A 17744-nucleotide genomic window follows, 5' to 3' on the forward strand; every position below is an offset into this window, starting at 1 on the left:
TCCTAAACTATTCCCAAAATTCAGGTGCATAAAGAATACTTTGTGAGTCTGTGAGCTGAATTTTTATACTTTATTACCAAAGTCAGGTCTCTGTATGATTTAAAAATGGAACTCTTTCATTAAGAATTCCAGGCTTGGGGCTGCAGAGATGGCTCAAAAGTCAAGAGCACCAGCTACTCTTGCAGAGGACCCGGGTTTGATTCCCAGCACCATACAGTGGCTCACAGTTGCCTGTAGCTCCTGTTCTCAGGATCTGATTCCTTCTTCTGACCTCCATAGGGACCAGGTACACAAGTGGAGAACAGACATACATGCAGGCAAAACATTCATACAATAAAAATAAGTACAGATATAATTTTAAAAAAAGAGCTTAGGGCTGGACAGATGGCCTAGCAGTTAACAGCACTTGACTGCCCTTGCAGAGGACCCAGGTTCAGTTCCTAGCATCCACATCAGGTGACTCACAACCACTTGTATCTCCAGTTCCAAGGGATCTGACATGCCCTGGCCTCAAACATCTCCATGCACATGGTCCAAATAAACTCATACAGGTACACCCACATTCACATAACTAAGAACAACTTAAAGATTCACTTCATATTGCGTTATTGTTAGGCATTTGTTTTTGTAATTTTTTTTCCTTGATTGACCACTAGAAACGTTCTTTTAAAAATTATTTTATTTTCTCTCACAGGAACTCACCCCTAGGTGAAGAAATACAAGTAATTAATGACTGCTGAGAAAGGGAGAACTAGTTTTCCCCAGAGATGAGCCCCTAATTGTTACCTAATACCAAGTGGCCAGCCCTAAAATCATATGCATACAAGTAATACTAAACAGACTCAGCAAGTTATATTTATCCATATATTATCCATATATCAATATATATGTGTGTGTATACATACATATCTATCCATATATACACATATATCCATATATATATATATGTACATGCATGCATGCATACATGCATACATATACATAATAAATAAAAAGAGACCATGAATTTGAGAGAGGGTGATGGGGATGGGAAAAGGAGGGGTTGGAGAGAGGGAGGATATAATGTTTTAATTAAATATAAAACTTGGGGCCTGGAGAGATGGCTCAGCAGTTAAGGGCACTGGCTGCTTTTTCAGAAGACCTGGGTTCAATTTCCAGCACCCATATAGTGGCTCACAACCATTTGTAACTCCAGTACCAGAGGAATCCAACACCCTCTTCTGGCCTCTTCAGGTACTGTGTGTACCTGGTACACTGACCTTTATGCAGGGCAAAACACCCATACACGTAAAAGTAAATTTTTAAAAAAAGGAAAAAATCCAAAATTAAAAAAAAAACTTTTAAAAAGTAAATTCATATATGTTAAAATATGGTCCAAGAGATCATGTGTCAATGAATTGTCCATTACCAAGTCTTTATTTAAATGAGGTAGAATAAATTTTGTCTTTATATATCTTTGACTGAGTGTATTGAAAGCCACATATATCTAAATCTCCTTCTCTAATAAGTTAAGAATAAATAACTTACAGAAAAAGTCTTCAGATCACAGTTTTAATGGAGCATCTTTATTGCTTCTGTTTGCTTTACAAGTAAGTGCTCTATAATGTAAACAATCTAGAAGCACAATTGCAAGCGTTTAGTGTATATCCATTCATGTGTTTTGAAAATGTTTGCAAAAATAGGGCTTAACACACCATACTTCTCTTCCTTTTATAATAATATGTCACAGAAAATTTTCCATCTGCACAAATGGACTGTGATCAGTCACCCATTTAAGTAATAGTGAAATAGCCCATGAAATTACAACTTAAGTAGAGTAAAAATTACATGGGTTTCTGGTTAGATATATCAGGATCATTTTGTGAGACATGATAAAGTACTATACTTTCAAACAGTAGGTGCAGGAAGGCTGAATTTAGTTTCAATTTTTCTGGCTTTGAGTTAGAACTTGCATAATTTCCTTACTACCCCAGATGGCATCGCTGCTTAGCACAAGGTATTTAGTGCCCCTAGAAAAATCATGCTCTTTAGAACAACAGCTTTGTATTTATATATTTATCTGTCAGTTAACAAGGTTCATCCCTGTTGACCAACTCCTGTCCTGTGCCCAGCATGGTGCAAGCACTGTTGTTTTGTTCTGTTCCAATTTTGGATGTTTTTAAACAATCATTCTGCCTAAACTGAATCTTGATAGTCTGTTTTTCCTCTTTAAACTTTAGTGCCACCAATTTTGATTACTTGATTTTATTTGTATAAGTACAGGATTTTCTAATAAGCAAATATGTAAATTACTGTATTCCAAGGTTTGTTTTAGCCATATTAACATATTATTAGTATATTATAATACTAGTCCTTCAGAAAATCACTCCTAACATTATTTTGAGACCTATATTATCTCTAAATTGTATGCATCTTAATCTATAAATAAAATAAAATTGTGAAAAACAATAAATGAAATTATCAAGAATCTGTGTGTTATTTTATTTTTCCATTTAAGAATTCATTGAAGAAAATACTACTTGATGTTTAATCTTTCTGCTTTATAGTTTATATAGATTAATCAATATAGATATGTGCATACTTTAGAATTCATCATTTGAGCCCCTTCCTCCCATTTCTTCTTTTCTACAGAGGTTTGGAATATCGGGCCCACAGTGAGCAATTCAAAGCCTTTTTTAGGCTACCCAAAGAAGAGACTTTGAAAGAAGTACATGAATGTTTCTTATGGGTACCATTCAGCCACTTCAGTACTCATGGAAAAATGTGCATTTCAGAAAACTACATCTGCTTTGCTAGCCAGGATGGGAATCTATGTAGTGTAATCATTCCATTACGAGAGGTAATATAAATTTGGGTACATATAAGTTTTTAATTTATGGAATAACCTTTAATTCTATGAATTAGTAAAAGGCTCAGTAAATGTATCCTCTTAGCAATTTAAAATAAGCATTTAAGTATAAAATTACTCTTCAAGTTCAAAACACTAGCTTGTGAGATATTTTTAAATTCCTTTTAGTACAGCTTTGCAGAAAATGAAAATGGGAAAAAAATCTTAAAGCAGATAAAGGTTTAGGGTGACACAAAATAAGCTTGATCATTCTGACCCTTAAGATATGATTACCAACATTTAGACTGTCACATTTGATGTACTTGTTCAGAAACAATAGAATTGGTAACTTTCATGTCAGTCAAAAATTAGTTTTTATCACTGAATGTTTTGTTTGTATTGTCAATTTTAAAGGCCATGCTACTTAAGCTTTTTCCTTGCAAAGTAAAGCAACTTGAACTGAGGAGATTTGTATCATCATGAGCACAAATCTCTCAGTAAGTCATACCACAGACCAAAACTTTGAGCCATGACAGAGTAAGCCAAACACATACTATCTGAATGTGTCAGCACTAGGAGAAAATGTGATTCACTTATTTATCTTTTTACTCCCCAGGTCTTAGCTATAGATAAAACTGATGACTCCAACAGATCTGTCATCATTAGCATCAAAGGAAAAACAGCTTTTCGTTTCAATGAGGTTAAAGACTTTGAGCAACTGGTGGCAAAACTCAGGCTCAAGTGCCGGGCAGCTTCAACTCAATATGATGTTAGTACAGAGGTAATTTCTATAGCAATCACATAATTTTGAAGAAAAGCCTGTATTTAGAATAGCCATTCTTTCAAAAAAGAATCCATAGTAATTTTCCTTTCATACCTATATTTCTTATTGTAAAAGCCTAAATCTAAAGGAACTATATATTCTATACTATACACAGAAGTAAAATGTAAGGACTTTAAAGTGTTTAGGAATTAATACTTTAAGAAATACTATAATCTGATCTTTCTCCTGTACATGCTGTTTTTCAATAAGCACACCTTGTATGTTCATGCAACTTGACTTTTAACTCAGTCTATGAGAATTTAACAGGCCCTTAATTGTTCTCTCTTACTGGGGCTGGAAAGATGGTTTAGTGGTTAAGAGTACTGGCTGCTCTTACAGTGGACCTTGGTTCATTTCCCAACACCCACACTGGTTAGCTCAAAACCTCCTGTTACTTCAGTTCCAGGGGAACTGATGCCCTCTTCTGGTGTCTGAAGTAATTGCATGCACATGGCACACATACATAATGTGCAGGCAAAACATCCATATACATAAAATAAAATTAAAAAATTAAAATTTTCCCTCTTGTTACTGCAGAGATAGCAGTCTTTACACCATATTAGATATTTTAATGCTTAATTATTCAGCTTTACTAACGTAATTTAGTTCTAGACAAAACAGTGGCATGGGTATTTACAATGGGAGAGGGATGATGAGATGGCTTAGCAGGTAAAGGGACTTGCCACACTCACCTGACAACCTAACTCTCCTTCCTAGAAGCTAAAGTAAGGATGAAAGAAGAGAACTAACTCCACAGAGTTGTCCTATGATTGCTGTACATACACACAAGAATTAATCAATAAAATCATTGTTAAATACACAGAATGATTTTTCCATAAACTTTAAATTATAAAAATATTAGAGATAATAAATACTTTGAACAAAGAGTACTTAGGACCCAATCTTTAATATGTCTTTCAAAGAAATGTATACCAATTGAATTCAAATGAATTTTCAATTCAGAATCCAGGAGCTCTGTGTTTTTACATATTTATAAACTGTACCAAATTTAACTAAATATATTTTAATTAAAGATTCAAAGGTAAATAATCAACATTGACTTTTCTGGTTATATTGTTTTATTTAGATTGACATATAGAGCCCTTTATCATTGTAGAGTGAAGAATGAATATATGCTGATTCAATTATAATGCAGAATTAGTAGATTAAGCCTTCCCTCCAATAAACCACAGTATTTTAATATATGTGTGTCATCTCAGTACCAGGTACAAAATCGTCATGCAGGGCAGGAAGAATTTTTCTTGCCTGTACTTTTACAAATCATTTTTTAGAATTTCTTTAGTCAGTATATTCCTTAGCTTGATGCGAGAGCACAAATAAAATTTAATCAGTTTTGATAATTACTCTCATATTCTTGCTTATATCAAATTTGTCCTGTCATTTTTTCTTTCAGGTTTAATCTGTGATAGATCCAGTATTCTGGGTATCCTTCCCTCACCTTTAATGTATTTGCCTCTCTAATGTGGGAGGAACTGCAAATTTTTCTTGGAAGCCTCACTTGCCTCTGCTAGTTATGTATCCTCCATTGTCAAGAAAAGATTTTGTTTCAAAATGTTTACCATTTCTCTAGATAAATCAGAATCTCTCTCTCTCTCTTTCTTTCTCTCTCCCTCCCTCTCCCTCCCTCCCTCCCTCCGTGTGTGTGTGTCTGTATGCTCTAGCATGAACACACTTCTTAGTGTTTATGTGAATATCATAGGATAACTTGTGGGAGTCAGTTCTTTCCTTCCATCATATAGGTCCTGGTGATTAAACTTAGGTCACCAGACTTGGCAATAGGCACCTTTACCTGCTGAGCCATCTTATCAGTTCATAACTGAAGATTTCCATCTTAGTAGTGGTAAAGAATTTTGATACATTTTAGTATTATCTGTATATATCTAGCTTGTAGCAGAAGTTTTCCCATGTCCTGCCCGGTTCCACAGCCACTCGGTCCCAAGTAAACACACAGAGGCTTATATTAATTACAAACTGTATGGCCTATGGCTCAGGCTTCTTGCTGCCTAGTTCTTACAACTTAACTCAACCCATTCCTGTTAATCTGTATTTTGCCATGTGGCTTCATAGCATTACCTGCTCTCTCACATCTTGCTTCTCCTAGCTGTGGCTTGCAGCTTCTGCCTGACTCTACTCTTCTTCATCTCTGTCTAACCTTATTCTGCCTCATAATTGGCCAAACAGCTTTATCAACCAATGAGAGCAACACATATTCACAGCATACAAAAAGACATCCCATAGCATTTTTCCTTTTCTGTCTAGTTACTTGGGACCGAGCAGGTGCGGGACTGGGCAGGACACAGGAAAACTTCCACTACACAAACTATATCTATATTCATCATAACAATTAGTGAAGAGAACACCTTTTAAAATGAGATAGGGGTAGGGACATATCTCAGTGGTATACTGCTTGTTCAGCATGGATAATGTTCAGCATTAAATGCCTAGCACTTAAAAAAAATCCAGTGCAATTTGATTTCTAAATAACAGAAGTTGTTGCTTCATTCTTTTATAGCTATAATCAACTTACCTAAATAATGAGAAAAAGGCGTTGTGTAATTTTAATAAATCCAGTGACTTTTGTACTACAAGACTTTTAAAATTGAAATCTACAGTCTAAATCAACAAATCTAAATCTGAGCATAGAAAGGACTTCAGGAAGTTTGTCCTTTGTCATAGGACCTATGAAGACATAAAAATATGTTACAAAGGACAAATGCTTCCATAAGTAATTGGGATTATGCATAAACACCAGCTCTGTCCAAATTTTAACTAGCTATAATTACAGTGTCCCACAGTTTAATAAATTATACCAAAACCTGGGTGCATGAACAGGTTTTATAAAATTCTGACTAACTGCTTAAAAAACATACTAGTCATGTGTTTTATGTGTATAATAAAGAAACATTACTAGATAAATTTTGAAGCTACTAAACATAGGAAAATTAGGCTCTTTTAGCTTAGCTTGAGGCGAAGAGACTCCAAGACTAGAAAGCACTACTAGAGATCCCTTACTTTATTTTAATGCATTACAAATGATCATAGGACTATAGAACAGTGGTTCTCAAAAATTGTGGGTAGCAACCCCTTTGGGGGGATTAAACAAACCTTTCACAGGGGTTATCTAAGATCATCAGAAAGCATAGATATTTGCATTATGATTTGTAACAGTAGCAAAATTACAGTTATAAAGTAGCAACCAGAATAATTGTATGGCTGGGGGTCACCACAATATGAGGAACTGTATTAAAGGGTTGCAGCACTAAGAAGATTGAGGACCACTGCTATAGAATGTCAAGAAAAGTAGAACTGGTCTTATGCCTTAATGTGTTTAGATAGGCAAATGTTTTTGTTAGATTATCAAAGCACATGTAAATATATCTAATTAGTTGTTGATTTTTGTCTTAATTTCTATGTTTTTAATTATAAGTATTGAGTTCCAGGAACACTTATTCTATTTGATAAAATGATGTGTTGTCTACTTCTAGAATTGCAAATAAAAGACCATAGAGCTGGGACCTGTAACCCCAGCTACCTGGGAGGATGAGGCAGAAAAATTACAAGTTTAAACACAGCCTGTGTAACTAAGGGAGACCCTGTTTAAGAATTAAAAAATAAAAAAGGCTAGAGATATGGCTGAGTATTACTACACTTATATATCATGTATATCCCTGGATTCAATCCATATTTAAAACAAAGGAGATTTCTTTTCATCAAGGACATTTTATCTTTTTATTATTAATATATTTTATTATCTGAGGACTTCATACATGCATACGATGTATTTTGATATATTCACCCCTGCTCCTTCTTATTCCTCCCAAATCACCTTCCAACCCCTCCCAACTTCATGTTTTCTCTTTTTTTAAACAACCTACTGAATCCAATTTGTGCTGCCCATATATGCATGATTATGGAGTTAAAAGCTGGTGCATGACCACATACCAGTGCCCACACTCTTAAAGAAAGGTAATTCCCCTAGAAGCGATCAACTTTTAATAGCTCCTCAGCAGGAGGTGGGACCCCTCACTTTCGGCTGGAATGTTGACTGGCTTGGTGTTTTGCAAGTCTTGTGCTGTGAGTTAGGATGGCAGTAAGTGGTCCTGTCATGCCTCGAAGACACTGTTTCACTGACATCCTTCTTTTAACCTCTAGGTCTTAAAGCTTTTTTTCTCCCTCTTCTAAAATGTTTCCTGAGCCCTGGGGAAAAGGGATATATTTATGTCTCATTTGTGCCTGATGACTCCAGAGACATTCATTCTCCGCACTGTATCTCGTTGTGAGTTTCTACATTATTTCTGTCCACTGTACAAAAAAAAAAAAAGCTTCTTTGATGAGGAATGAGAACAGTACTAATATATGTGTGTGTGTGTGTGTGTGTGTGTGTGTTTAGAAGGCAGCTTGATATTATATCATTCATTTAGCAAAATAATAGTACTAGGTTCTCCCTGGGACCTGTGCGCTTCCCCAGCCATGGGTTCTTTGTCAGATTTACAGTACTAGACATATATTTCTTCTTTTGTAGTGGGCCTTAAATCCCATCAGAAAGCAGTTAATCACCCCTGTAATATTTGTGCCAATATTGGACCCATCAGTGTATATTACTAGGCCACTCACAAGGTTCACAGCCTTTGGTACTATGAAAGGTGGCCAACAAGGGGGAAGTGCCCTGGGCAGTACCAGTGTAATTCTGCATGTCCTATGAACGAAGTATTTGGTGTTCAGAAATAGCATTCTTAGCATCAAGTTCTTGTGACAATCAAGAGCAGTGGAGATAGCCTACATTTTTAGGTTGTCTCTAGGATAACTTGGGGAAGTATCCCAAGCCTGGCACTGGGCTGTTTATTTGACAACCCATGGCTTCTGTGAAGAACATTTTTCCCCCTGTGCTGAGTATCTCCAAGTGTGTGTGTGTGTGTGTGTGTGTGTGTGTGTGTGTGTGTGTTCTTCTGTGTTATTCTCCCCTCACCACTTGAGTCTCCCTCACCATGATTCCCCTTTTCCATTTAATATCACCTGTGTTCTACTAATTTTTCCCCAAAGGAGAACTGAAACAAACAAAAAAGGAAAAAAGAAAAATAATTAGTTATTTATTATACATAATAATACAGACAGAAATAGTAATTAAACCTATATAGCCGATTTTTGTTTGCCTTAAGAATAAGGAGGTCTAGAGGGATGACTCAGTGGTTAAGGGCACTGGCTGCTCTTTCAGAGGTCCTGAGTTCAATTCCTAGCAAACACATGGTGGCTCACAACCATCTGTAATGAGATCTGGTGCCCTCTTCTGGCCTGCAGGGACACATGCACGCAGAACACTGTATACATAATAAATAAATAAATCTTTAAAAAAAAAAAAAGAATAAGGAAATATTAGCTAGAGACATCCCTCTCTAGGTAAAGGGATTAGCCACGAAGCCTGACAACCTGTTTTTGATCCCTGGTAGAAAAGGAAAAATGATTTCAGCAAGTTGTCCTTTGACCTACACACGCACACACACACACACACACACACACACACACACACACACACAAATAAATAAATAAATAAATAATGTGATTTTTTAAAGAATAAGAAAGTGTGTTTTCTGTGACTACAGTTACAAATAAGTATTTTAGCTCAAGGGGAATAGATTAATTTCTGAGTTAGGAAACCAGAAATTTTTTTTTTTTTTTTTTTTGTGGTTTTTCGAGACAGGGTTTCTCTGTGTAGCTTTGCGCCTTTCCTGGAACTCGCTTTGGAGACCAGGCTGGCCTTGAACTCACAGAGATCCGCCTGGCTCTGCCTCCCGAGTGCTGGGATTAAAGGCGTGCGCCACCACCGCCCGGCCAGAAATTTTTTTTAGAAATAAAATTAATAACCTGTTTTAAATTATGGAGTATGAATGGGATGCCCTTTACAGTAAGCTTCTGATATTTTGAAAGAACTGTTCCTTTGTAACTTTTTTATAGCTTAACCCTGTCTCCCAATCACTGTTAATTGTGTTGTGTTTATATGTTATGTCTCTAGATAATATATGTTAATTCTGTTATTTTATAGAAAGTGTATACACAAAGAAATATTAACCTTTGCCCTATATTTCCTTTACTGTTAAAGCCATATCCTATTTCTAAAATCAGTGCTTGATACAAAAAAAGAAAAATGGAAAAAACAGGCTTAAGAGAACTTGCCATAAAATAAACAACCTATGTTTCTTTCTAGATGGGATTGGATTTGGCTCAGAGAACAAAAGGTCTGAGTTCCAAGTTTATTCCTCTCATAATTGTGAGCACCCAAATCCAATGCCATTTAGAAATAGTATTAACCATGAACTGAAAGCCAGAGGGAAAAAAACAATTCACAAGAATTAAGCTGTGTTGCTTAAATAATCTACTCCATTGCACTCTTTAACAATTCAAATATTAAAGTGTTTTAAACCACTGCCTTTGTAGATGAATGTGATTTTATGAATACTTCAGGGGTAGTTATGAATACAACTAGAATACTTGCTATTACTCTTGTAAATTTCTATTTAGGGTTTTTTTTCACTTACGAGCTTATTTTTCTTCCTCCTCTTGAATATTTTTCTAATAGTTTGAATATACTATCAATATATAATTGGCGCCTTGGTCATATAATAATAATGTGCATTGCTTGAGATTTGGCCTGCAGGCATCCATTTTTCTATCTGTATTTACAAAATATAAGATGCTACTTTCCATCTACCTCAGCCATGGACATCATTTTTATCTTCCTTAAGCTGGTAAAATTTGAAGGGTCAAATGAGTTTTCTTTTAAATCACTTAAGATCTCTGGCATGGTTAATTTTCAGAAGCTGGATAAATGATACACATTACACGTAAAAACAGGTAATAAAAATCACATGGAAATAAAAATAATTTAGGATAGATAAACCAATACTAAAAGCTGAGCAAGATGGTGCATGCCTGTAATCCTAGCACCCCAGAAGCTGAGGCTGGAGAATCCTGAGTCCCAGGCAAGCTTGAGCTGTGAGACTCTGTCTCAAAAATAAAAGTAAAACAAGCAAATAAAAATCTGTAGTAGAGAACCAGGGATCCCTGATTTTAAAATGCACTATACAGCTATAGTAAATACCATTGTGATTGAAGCATTAAGATGGACATATATGAATGTAATATGTTGTTGGTTTTTTTTTTTTTACTCTTTACTCTTTGGGGGGCCCACCACCCAGCTCCCAAGTAATTCATGGAGACTTTTTCTTATGAATGCCTGGCCTTAGCTTGGCTTATTTCTAGCTAGTTTCTCTTAACTTAAATTGTCCTGTCTACTTTTTGCCTCTGGGCTTTTAGCTTTATCTATTTTTGTATATCTTTTCTTTTCTTCTTATTCCATGTATGGATGTGTGGCTGGGTGACTGGCCCCCAGCAGCCTCCTCTCTTTCTACTTTTCTTATTCCTCTCTCTTCTCTTTTTTCCCTTCTATTTATTCTTTCTGCCTGGAAGCCCCATCTATCCCTCTCCTGCCTAGCTATTGGCTGTTCAGCTCTTTATTAGACCAATCAGGTGTTTTAGACAAAATAACACAGCTTCACAAAGTTAAACAAATGCAACATAAAAGAATGCAACATATCTTTGCATCATTAAACAAATGTTCCACAGCATAAACAAATGTTACACATCTTCAACTAATATTCCACAACAGTAATGAAATCAATAGTGTAGAAATAAAGCCTAACATTTATGATCCATTGACTTTCAACAATGAGAGAAGTTAATTCAGTAAGGGATTAAAATCTTTTCCACAAATGGTTCTGGGACATAGATAACCATATACAAGAAGTGTACTTGGACCTTTTCTTTGATAACCATATACAAGAAGTGTACTTGGACACTTTCTTTAAAGCACTTATAAAATTAAGTCAAAATGGATCAAAGAACAAAACTGTAGGTCTGAAACATCATAAGTCTTAGAATAAATGTAGCAATGAGTCTTTATGCCTTTGAGTTGAGGACAGATTCAAACAGATATTTCTCCAAACAGGATAATGAAATGACCAAATAAGCACATAAAAAGTGTTTCTGTATTGTGTGTTGCTAGGAAAATTCAACTCAAAACCATAATAGGGTGCTATCCATTCATACCCGCTAGCATAGTTATTATTAAGAAGTTTGCTGGCCAGGCGGTGGTGGCACATGCCTTTAATCCCAGCTTTCAGGAGACAGAGGCAGGTGGATCTCTGAGTTTGAGACCATCCTGGTCTACAAAGCGAGTTCCGGGACAGCCAGGGCTACACAGAGAAACCCTGTCTAGAAAAATAAATAAATGAATAAAAAGAAGGTTGCTAATAACAGTTCAGGAATATATAACGAGTTTGAAAACCCTATGGACTGCTTCTTGGAATGTAAAGCGGTATACTGCATTGGAATATAGTTAGGTAGTTCCTCAGAATGTTGAGTATAGATTTACCATATGCCCAGTAATTCTACCCATACATATTGAACCATGAAGACTAAAATGTTCTCACAAATACTGTTCATTGATATGTCCAGTGAAATTATTCATAATCACCAAAAACTTGTTAAAATATCATTGTCTACAAAATTATGATTAAATGTAATGACAGTGGCATATTGTCTTAGGGTTTCTATTGTTGCAACAAAACATCATGACGAAAGAGCAAGTTGGGGAGAAAAGGGTTTATTTGGCTTACACTTCCATATCACTGTTCATTATAGAAGGAAATCATGACAGGAACCCAAACAGGACAGGAACCTGGAGGTAGGAGCTGATGCAGAGGCCATGAAGGAATATTGCTTGCTGGCTTGCTCCCCATGGCATGATTAGCCTGCTTTCTTGTAGAACTGAAGACCACCAGCCCAGGGATGGAACTATCCACAATAGGGTGGACCCTTCCCCATCAATCACTAATTAAGAAAATGCCCTACAGCCAGATCTTATTGAGGCGTTTTCTCAATTGAGGTTCCCTCCTTTCAGGAATTTGTGTGTCAAGTTGACATAAGACTGCCAGCACACATTATAGGGCAGTAACAAGAAATGAAGTGGTGATTTGTGCTATTCCATGTGTAAACCATGACATATGCCAAATGAAAGAAGTCCAACACAACACAACACATATTGTAAGATGCCACTTATATCAGAGTCTGAAATCAGCCAGTTTATAAATACAGGCAGTTGTCTAGAGTCTGTGTGGAATGGAGAAGTGATGGGGGTGACTACAAATACTGCAGGATTTTTCTTTTGGTAGTTTTCATAATGCTAGGAAGACCATGTATGTGAAATCTTTGGAAATGTTTATTTTTCTGGGAACCTGTTTAAGGGTGAAATTTCTTACATGTGTAATGATTTTAACATTATAAGAAGTTATTTTTAGTAGAATACATGATTTTATATGTGAGAGTTCCCATTTTATAACCACCACAATTTATATATATATATATATATATCTGTATATATATGTGTGTGATAGTTAATTAGTTAGTTAGTTAGTCAGTCTGAATTTGAGACAGGACCTCATTTTGTACCCTAGACTGGCTTTTAGCTTGCAGTGTATTTCAGGCTGGCCTTGAACTTGCAATCCTACCTCGGCCTCCTGAGTAATAGGATTATAGGTATGAGCCACGTTATCCAGCTTATTTATGTTTATGTTTAGTTTAGCCATTTTTATTCATGTGATATGGTATTTCACACTGGTATAAATTTGTATTTTTAAACAACTGACATCATTGATCCTATTTTGTGTGCTCGTAGCTTTGATGTTTTTCAAGATACTTTTGTTGGTTAACATATTTGGAATAGATCATCTCTACTGTATTCTAGCCTCCCAGGATGATGACAAACATTGTAGTCTTGATTTTACTGAGAATTATTTTTTTTTAACATGCTGCTTTTTTTAAAATTTTGAGGCAAGGTTTTGGCATCCCAGCCTGGTCTAGAACTCACTGTGTAGCCTAGGCTGGCCTGGACTGGCAGTGATCTTCTTGTCTCAGCCTCTTGAGTGCTAGGATTACAGGTGTTTAACATAAGTTGTTTATCTCTTCTTGCTTTCAGAATTCTCTCTTTGGATTTGACTTTCATAGGTTAGGCTATGATGTATGTAGGTGGGTGATTTCTCATTTTTTTCTGAGTTTGTTGAACAGCTTCTTAATTGGTATTCTGTCAGTAACATTTTATGAAAATTGGAGCGTTGTTTGCCATTGTCTTTTTTCAGATACTTTCTGCTCCGTTTTGCCTCTTATCCTCTCTTAGGACTTGTGTTACACATAGATCATTGGTTTAATGGTTTCCCACGAGTTTTTGAGACTCCATTTATTTTTCTTTATGTATTTTACTTTTTCACTTGTGGAGATAATCTCTACTGATTTGTCAAGAATGCCAATTCTTCTGTTTGCCAATTGAAATACATTCTTTGAGTGAACCTTTGAGTTCAGTTATCAGCTGTACAATCTGTACTTTTACCATTTCTGTACCTTTATCGATGTCCTCTATTTTGTAGAGCATAACTATCTTTTGTACATTTTGTCTTTTGAATTAATAGATTTTATTTGAGCGGTTTTGGTCATATAAGAAAAATTAAACAGAAAATACAGTTTCCTTGTACTGCTGTCTGCTTTCTCCTCTGACAATGATTTCTCTTATTACTGACATCTTATGTTGTTTTGGTAAATCAGTTAACAATTGATAAGCCAGTACTAAAATATGTTACTATTAAATGAGGTCCATAATTTACAGTAAATTTCTTTTTTTTTTTTTTTTTTGTTTTTTTTTTTTTTTTTTTTTTGGTTTTTCGAGACAGGATTTCTCTGTGTAGCTTTGCGCCTTTACTGGATCTCACTTGGTAGCCCAGGCTGGCCTCGAACTCACAGAGATCCGCCTGGCTCTGCCTCCCGAGTGCTGGGATTAAAGGCGTGCGCCACCACCGCCCGGCAGTAAATTTCATTTTTATACTATACAGTTTTGTTGAATTCACACTATAATGTTGCAGCCATCACAGCATCATACAGAAGAATATCATTGCTCTAAAAAATCCCATGTGCTTTTTACATTTTAAACCCCTTGCCAACTTCTGGAAGCTATTATCTTTTTAGTGTCTCTATAATTTTGTATTTTCTAAAATAGTATGAATTGAAGCATATCAAATGTAGCCTTTCAAATTGACTTCTTTCACTTAGAAAGATGAATTTGTCTTTTCTCAATACTGTAATTTGGTATCAGATCTATTTTAGTGCTAAAACATACCCCATTTTTAGTTTTACCACAGTATTTATCCTTTCACTCACTAAAGGACACCTGGTTGCTTCCAGCTTGGGGCAATTAATGAGTAAAGTTACTCTAAGCATTCACATGTGTGTTTTTGTGTAGATGTGAGTTTTTAACACATTTGAGTATGTGAGTGGGAGTATCATTACTGAACTGTGTGTTAAAACTCTGTTACTTTTGTAAGAACTGCCAAGCCATCTTGCGAAGTAGCTATACCGTTTTTTTTTTTTTTTACTAGAAATGAGTAAGAGTTCTTGCTTCACATCCTCACAGTCACTTGGTATTGTCAGTGTTTTGATTTTAGTAGGTATGGGTTGTTTTTTAAAATGCATGTACCTAATGCTATGTGATGTTGAATATTTTGTATATTTATTTTGTTTATCTCTTTATATCTTTTGCCTACTATTTATTGGATCATTTATTTTATTTTCCTCTGGTGTCCTCTCAGTTCCTTCAATTCAAGCTACAAATAGTCCATTTAAAAATTATTTGCCCTCTTATGAATCCTTGTAAATACTTCCTGATTTTCATTAAGCCAATGCCATAGTCTTTTTTTTCTTTGTCCTCCTGGACAGGCTAGCCTTTTCTAATGTTTAACAGAAGGAGTTGTTAACATATTCTTAGTTAAAAGGTCTAGGATGCACCAACTTAGTCTTTATGATATCTTGCCAAGAGGTTCTTTAGTTGTGCCCTTGGGTTTTACTGCTTTATTAATAGTGGCTCTGGCTTTTATCTTTGCCTTAGGAACCAGATCTTGTTTTGAGAATTGTCTTATCATGTATGGAAACTGAGAATGAAATAATACATTTCTAAGCCAGCAGATTATAGCTCATTTGTGTTTAAAAGTTCATTCCCTAGTTTGCACCCATGCTATGTGGCCCCCAAAGCTTGTCCCTGAGGATTGGTGATGTGACTGTTTGTCCTGAAAGCGTGAGATCCTGGATTTATTCCCCACATGCCAATAAATTAAGCAAATAAACTTGTACTCTTGCCAAAGGGCCTGTTACTTCTTTGTACAGTGGAGCAAATACACATTTCATAAAATCTCAAAGGAAGGGTGGGATTTAGACAGGAAGAGAATAAATGTCAAAGGTTCCACTTGAGTCAAGGTGTAGAAATGGAGAGAAATGCAAGGTATATTATCAGACAGCTGGGCCACCATGAACACAGTGCAATTCTATTCCTCTTCCCTTTGCTTTCTTATTAAAACATTGAATTCCTAGTTTCCATTTTCTAGTGTCCATTTTTACATCCCTTTCCCAGTGCAAATACTACATTCCAATCTTCTGTTATTTGGTTCACATGGGTTCTCTTTCTTTAGAATACCCTTCACCTTGCCTACCAGTACACTGACTTACCTCTCAAGGCATAAAATGCACGCCACCTTCTCTGTAAGATGTGTGTACACTCACACTCACACACACCGCGTGCAGAACAAATACATGTGCAGTTCAAAGCCAAAGTACCCATGTAGAGGTCAGAGGACAACTTTGGTGTGTCTGTGTCTGCCTGTAATCTTGCCTAGAAGTGCTGAGGCTACACGTATATATATTATTACTTACAGCTTTGCATAGGCCCTGGAGATCTGAAGTTGGATTTTCATGCTTGTATAGTAAGAACGTTTTTTATATAAATTTATTTATTTTACATTCAGACCATTGCTTCCCCTCCCTCCTCTCCTTATACTCCCTCCTCCCTCCTCCCTTCTCCCCTCTCCCCCATCCACCCCTCTTCCATAGAAAGGGTCAGGCCTCCTATGGGCTTCAGCAGAGCATGGCCTATCAAGCTACCATAAGACCAAGTACTTCCCCTTGTATTAAGGCTGGGGAATGTAATCCAGCATGAGGATTATGTTCCCAAGAGCCAGTCAAAGCACCTGGGACAGCCCCTGAACCCATTGTTAGGAGTTCCACATATAGACCAAGCTATACAACTGTCACATATATGCAGAGGGCTAGGTCTGTCCCATGCAGGCTCCCTGGTTGTTGATTCAGATTCCGTTGAGTTCTCATGAGCCAGGTTAGTGGTTTCAGTGGGTTTTCCTGCAATATTCCTGACCCCCCTGTTTCCTATAATCCCTCCTCCCTCTCCTCAGCAGGACTCCTGGACCTCTGCCTAATGTTTTGCCTTGGGTCTTTGAATCTGCCTCCACCAGTCACTGGATGAAAGCTCTCCAATGACAACTAAGGTAGTCACTAACCCGATCACAGGAGATGGCCAGTTCAGGCTATAGCAAGAACTTTTGCACACTGAGTCATCATATACCTGGCCCTATGAGGTATTTTTTTAAAGATCCACCCATAAGTCTTCCTTAATACGTAGGGTATGTTATAATAAACTAAAACTATTCCTAAATCTTGGAGTCTTCACATTACAAGCATTTATTTCTTAGGTCACAGCTAAATGAGAGTTGACTAGGATAATGCCAACAAGCTTCACTCCATAAAGTTCATATGGGGTCCCAGGTTCCCAATGGCTTCCCTACCTTCTAGTATGGAGATTGGCAACCTGTAACCTGTTGTGGTAAATAAAGTTTTGAGACATAGCCATGCCATTCAATTATGTTTTGTCAGTGAGTTCTTTAATACCACAATGGGAAAATTGGTTAGGGACTTTATGGTCCATGAAACTTAAAATATTTGTCTCTGATCTTTGCTTAAAACTTTTGTTGATCCCTCGTCTGAGATTCTCTGGGCCTGTGAAGAGAAAATCTGGGTCCTTTATTTATTAAATGTAATTTCTTCAACTCCTTGGATGTGTTGATAATATCTGCTTTATAATCTTTGTATATGAAATCTAACAGCTAGTCACCCTCAGGGACATTTTCTGTTGGCTAC

At 36.3% G+C, this 17744-nt stretch overlaps 1 protein-coding gene across 2 annotated transcripts in view; it reads left to right on the forward strand.

The window, feature by feature from the left end:
- Tbc1d8b (TBC1 domain family member 8B) overlaps positions 1-17744 on the forward strand; it is an 81195-nt gene that overhangs the window by 24616 nt on the left and 38835 nt on the right. The window contains exons 6-7 of one of the 2 annotated variants that reach the window (XM_059251613.1): positions 2632-2839; positions 3444-3596. In XM_059251613.1, coding sequence (XP_059107596.1) covers positions 2632-2839; positions 3444-3596 — 361 coding nt within the window. Of the gene's footprint in view, positions 1-2631; positions 2840-3443; positions 3609-17744 lie in introns of both variants that reach the window. The other variant, XM_059251612.1, reaches the window with a different exon arrangement.

The sequence above is a fragment of the Peromyscus eremicus genome, chromosome X (assembly GCF_949786415.1).
Source record: "Peromyscus eremicus chromosome X, PerEre_H2_v1, whole genome shotgun sequence".
NCBI classification, from domain to species: domain Eukaryota; kingdom Metazoa; phylum Chordata; class Mammalia; order Rodentia; family Cricetidae; genus Peromyscus; species Peromyscus eremicus.